At 48.1% G+C, this 5,714-nt stretch overlaps 1 protein-coding gene across 1 annotated transcript; it reads left to right on the forward strand.

Annotated features, from left to right (window-relative positions):
• The first annotated feature begins 205 nt into the window (after positions 1 to 205).
• On the forward strand, positions 206 to 3,756 carry si:ch1073-224n8.1 (zinc finger protein 90 homolog). The gene is given in 3 exon segments (XM_057054281.1): positions 206 to 1,366; positions 1,453 to 1,797; positions 1,800 to 3,756. Coding segments are annotated over 3 exon segments (1,659 nt in total). The 5' UTR covers positions 206 to 660; the 3' UTR covers positions 2,408 to 3,756.
• Positions 3,757 to 5,714: the final 1,958 nt, after the last annotated feature.

A 5,714-nucleotide genomic window follows, 5' to 3' on the forward strand; every position in this document is an offset into this window, starting at 1 on the left:
TCTCGGCTGCAAGTCGAGATTTGATTAACGACACATTTAATCATTTGGTAGATGAATGTATTCATTATCTCTGGATGTCGGTTAACACAGAAATACACAATTTAATCGTATCAGAGAAGTTTATGTTAATTTGGCCCCCCCAAAAAAGTGCATCCCTCCCTACAAGAACACTTCCAGGGATAAATCCAAACACGTTATTCGGACCTTCTTTGGTGACGTCATATTGGCGCGACGGGCCTCAGTTTACAGTATAAGGAACGCTGGACATGGGAGAGTCATAGCCGCGAAGCAGGAAGGTTTTCACTCCTGATTTACGGATTTGAACATCTGCGTTACAAACACACGAGTCCTTTCTCCAGTAGAGTCTCGGTTTTAGCAGAAAGACATAATTTACTGGATGTCAACCTTAAAGCTAACCGGCTAATATTAGCACGCGGAGCCAGGCCCAGCGAAGAGTCGCATTCTAGGGTTGTTTTTGTCAGCCAGGCTAGATTAACAGACAAATGTAGTTTTTGAAATAACCATTTGTTAAGTTTTCGTTTTCGGCTTAATAAATAACACGTTAGCCCAACTGGTGTTTTACTCACGTTATTGATAGACTGAACGCTAGCTTGTTGACGTTAGCTATTTGAAATAAGGCTAGCTAACGGCATTATAATAATGACTTCCAGGAGAAGCAGTTATGCAGGTAATATGGATACCTCGTCATCAACTAGCGGTAGCAGCTCGATCCCCAGCGGCAACCGTAAACAGACCATCATAGATAGGAGCGCCATGGAGTCGTGTTATGATCGGAAAGTAGACAAGTCTGTGTATGTAGCTCCGCAGGGTAGCCTGACGGTAACGTCGTTGAAAACACGTCTCGCTCCGACAATTCAAACCGCGATGTCCGCAGCAGTCGATACTCTTTTGGGAGAAGTGGTTCTTGTGCTTAATGAGACTCAACAAGAGCTGCTGCACAAGGAACAAGAGAACGAGAGACTCAAAGTGCGCCTCGAAGTGTCTGAGAGGGAGCTGAAGACTTTGCAGGACTGTCTGTGCAGCGCTCAGAAGCTCATTGATCAGCTTCAGGTCTCATACACGGGCCCTCAGTCCATCAATCAATCTGTTTTTGCCCCATCTATGTCTTCCATGGCTTCAATAACTCAAGGAATGGATCGTGATCATCAGAATGCCCGAAATGTGAATGGAGCTAGTGTCGATATGGGCATGGGGGCCCCCGTGGAAGATTCCCTCCATGAATTTGAACCAAGAGATGACTACAAAATGTGTCAGCTTTCAATCCAACCTGATGGCTCTGTGACTAATCACCCTTTGGATTTTGGATCCAACACATCCCATATGTGCTCAGATTCCAGCAGACCAGGTAGATATGCAACTTCTGTGTCTGTTGTTCTGTGTTTTACAACCATTCGCTGTATGTTGGGAATTAACGTCCACATTTGTGTTTAGATGACAGGCAGTCTCAGGGAACTGTGCCCAGGTTTGAAATCAAAGAGGAGCAGGGAGCAATCTCCGGCTCTTGTCCACCCACCAGGAAGGAAGGGTTACGCACTGACAACAGGGTTGTGGACGGGGATCAGTCATCCCACAGTGTGGCTAACATCAGCTACGTTCAGGTTGGGAGCGAGGATTCCCAGCGTTCCTACACTCAAGCTCTGCGTCATCCGCGAGCTGCCAGAGACTGCGGTGCCTTACAACAGGGGGATCTTGAGGGACAGAAGCATTTGTCCCGGACTTCTGGAAGGGGAAGAGTGGACAGTGTTTCACCAGGAAGGGCGGAGGACGCGGCGGGACCTCAGCACCCGACGCGGCGAGCGAGCCTTCGGGAGATCGCCCGCACCACTGCCTGGAGTGCGGGAAGACTTTCCGTCTAATTTCCAGCCTCAAAAAACACATCCGCATCCACACCGGAGAGAAACCGTACCCCTGCGGCGTCTGCGGGCGCCGCTTCCGCGAGTCGGGGGCGTTGAAAACTCACCTGCGCATACACACGGGTGAGAAGCCGTACTCCTGCTCCGAGTGTGGGAACTGCTTCCGCCACTTGGACGGTCTGCGCAAGCACAGGCGCACGCACACGGGCGAGAAGCCGTACGTGTGCGCCATCTGCGGGAAGCGCCTGAGCCGCCTGCAGCATCTCAAGCACCACCAGCTCATCCACACGGGGGAACGGCCCTGCTGTTGCCCCTTCTGCAACCGCACCTTCAAGGAGCCGGCGGCGCTGCGGAAGCACATCCGCACGCACCGCGAGGAGAGCAGCCACATGGGCATCGGCGCCAGCGACGACACCGACCCGGACGCCATCGACGACATGAACAATCTCCACCCGGCGGCCCCATCGCCTCAGATGAGGTTCGGGGAGTGGGGAGCTGAGGAGGAGGACAGCTCGGTGGCGGACTGTGTGTAGAGGACGCTGAAGGGAACAGGTCAAACGGAGCATCCGTCTGCTCTGAAACTGCCACGATGATGCAGAGCATCGTGCCCTTTGGGTCGTTACTCATGCTCCCATGTTTATCACTCACAAAAACAAACCTGAACCACTTCCTGCAGCGCAGCACTGACACTTCTGGACATTGTCAAAGCACCAGCGGCAGCGGCGGACGGATTCTTCTCAGCACGGGGGGGATCGAGGTTCACCAAGTTTTTAAAAGGCCTCTTGCAAAGTGACGTTAGAAACGGTTTCAGGTTCGGTGGTTTTTAAGTTGCAAATGCATCACACCCACCCTTGAGCTGCTGCTGTTGCTGCGGCTCTGATGCTGCTCTGCAGCTGCGGCTGCTGCTCTGATGCTGTTGATGCTGCTCTGCTGCTGCTGCAGACGGTTCCCATCAGGACTGACGCTTCTATTGGATCTGTCTGTCTCTGTGATGCAGCGCAGCATCAAGCCAGTGGCTTCGTGCTTCGTGTGTACACAGACGAGCAGGAGCACTGACCTTTTTGTGTCTTTGTTACCAATTTTCTCATCATTATGCAGAGGAAGCTCACATGTAGCGGCTGCTTCTGTCTCCACGCGACTGTCGCCGGGGTGGAGAGGTTCTAGAGGTGAACTGTGTGAGGGGAAAGACTCTCTCAGCGTGTAAATGAACTAAACAGTCATCTAAACTTTTTATAAAACTGGTTGTGTGCTGGAACTATTTTAGCCTTTCTTTTTCTTAATGTGTATAAAGTACTTGTTGTTATCAGCTGATTATTAGTGATGCCTGGCAGATGCGCGTCCGTGCACGTCGGTGCACGTTCATGTTTCTGCCTCTGTAAATAAAGAAATAGTTTTTTTTACTTTATCCAGTTAAGGGTTAGCTTTGAAATCTCAATGTCTAGCGAAGATGTTTTTTTATTTAAAATGTATAGGGAATTAAATGCTAACCATTTAATGCAATTGTGTACAGGTGCATAACATCTGGAGCTGGGGCAGAACACGAGGCTGTTCTGTGAGGCTCTGCCTCTCCCCTCGTGTCCTCCAATGATCTCCATGTTACGACTGTGTGTGCAGACAAGCGTGAGTCGTTTCCAAGGCCCGGGAGCACTTTAGGTCTGTGACCGTCAGTGCTGAGGTGGGCCTCGCCAGGCTGAGGTGCGTCTGTGTCCATCCTCTGGGGCTGTTGCATGTGGGTGAAACTGAAATGAGGTTTGTTGGGAGGCTGAACAGTCGGTGTTAATTGTGAAACTTAAAACTTTCTATGCTTCTGTGTTCTGATTATATTCCCTGACATCATGTATATCTTGTTACCATGTTACTATATTAAAGGACATTGTTTATGGTTGGTTTTTTGGCTTCTTTTTAACTTTGGCTGTTTATTGTGTTAACATTAATGATGAAAGGCTGCTGTTCCTGCCGGGGAGACCTCGGGCCGACGGACACGTCGCCACACAGCCGGTGGACACGCCTAACGCAGACGTCTTATCTCCTGATGCTGCGTAATCACAGTTGTGCTCGCACAAACCAGTCATTTTGGACTCCTGCTGGCGTTACAAACTAAAACACTGAAGACCTACAAATAATTTGTGGTCATTGTGACATTTTTGTGTCATTTTCATAGTTCATGAGAAGATAACGAGTTATTACTTCGAGCTCACCGGGATTAGTAAAGATACCGCCATCAGTGTCGTATAAATTAAGGCTCGACGGTGGTGATGAGACCTGAGTGTCGGTTCTTGCTTCCCGCCTGCACCCTGATTCTGTTTGGATGCAATGCTGGAATGTTGGTGTCATTACAGTAGCAAGGGAAGTAGTAATTACACACCGACGGTGGGATGGATGCAGGCTTGTTCCAACACACTGAGCATCGTTGAAGCACGTGCCGTGGACGGAGCCTCGGCGAGGCACATCGGAACATGTCGCTGCAGACGCTTCCAGCCCGCAGAGAGGAAATAACAGTTTCATCCACACTTCTTTTGTTTTATTACACATTCATGGCAGGTTTTCCTGATGCAGCTGTGCTCTATTTTAGCGTCTCTCTGGTTTCTAATGTAATATTAGTGCACTGATGCACAGTTTCAAGCTTAACTTGAAGCCTGTGAAGGCAACATGTGACACAAGCTCCCCCAATTAGCCACAAAGCTGCTTTTATGTGCTGAAATGAGAACAATCAAACTGATGAATGAATAATAGATTTGTTCTACATATAACGAGTGACAGGACAACAATGGGACAAAAATGAATTGTTCATAGTTGTCCACAATTGAGGGAAATTTTAAAAATTAAAAAACAAACCAATCCTGTAAAGGTGAAGATATCTTAGATGTCCTTGTAGATCTGCTGCTGAGGAAATGTCAGTGACCTTTAACCCCGATAGGGCCTGTTGGTGTGAGGGATGCGGTCGAAGGTGTAAATCTTAGTGCTCTAGCCTCCAGATGAGCTTCCAGACTTGGTCAGAACTGGGTCAAGGTGAAGATTTGGGTTGGTTTTGGCATTTAGTTGTGATGGAGCGGTCATGTCGTGTGTGTTGTCAGCCAGTGTGGTCATTTCCTCAATGCCGGAAGCTGAAACACTCTCACTCGCTGACAGGAAGTGACTCGGCTCGCACAGGGTGAGGGTGAGGCTGCTCTCTGCCCCTCGTTTAGTCACATGTATCCACCAATCACTTGAATATTATTATTAGTAGTAGTAGTATTGTTATTATTATTACTATTGTTATTATTATTATTATTATTTTACCTTTATTTGCTATAAATACTTAAAGGTACCTCTATAATTAAGTAGAAGTTGCGAGATATAGATTTCAGGGGAACAAACTATCAAAAAATATCGGTCGAGGGAATTTCATATATTTAATAAACATATATTAACATAGCTGAACTCTTAATTATGATGTTATGGAATTACTGCTATAACAATTGCAGTTGGTTTTTAAAAAATCTTCTATGTAAATCATTGAGTAAATGCTAAAAGTTTAACAAGCTCTTAGGACCCACGTGCTTAGGCACATTTCATCCCTGTCTTCGGTGTTGAGCAGATACGGGTCATTTGGAACCGGATCAACCAAATCTCCATGGAAACGCACCCTGTCGCTCCTTCTGAACGCGTGTTTTCGGAGTGACGCGTACAGCTGTGCAGCGGAGGTCTGCAGATGAGAGTCTGGGGGGGGGGGGTGGTGACGAGGAGCAACCAACAAGGAAACGACGTTGCTTGTGCGCCGCCTGACTGGCCTGAAAGAGGGCTGGCTCACCCCTCTCTCCTCCTTTCTTTCTCTTCCATCAGACTCTCTCTCTCACTCTT

Source organism: Takifugu flavidus, chromosome 14 (assembly GCF_003711565.1).
Source record: "Takifugu flavidus isolate HTHZ2018 chromosome 14, ASM371156v2, whole genome shotgun sequence".
Taxonomy (NCBI): Eukaryota; Metazoa; Chordata; class Actinopteri; order Tetraodontiformes; family Tetraodontidae; genus Takifugu; species Takifugu flavidus.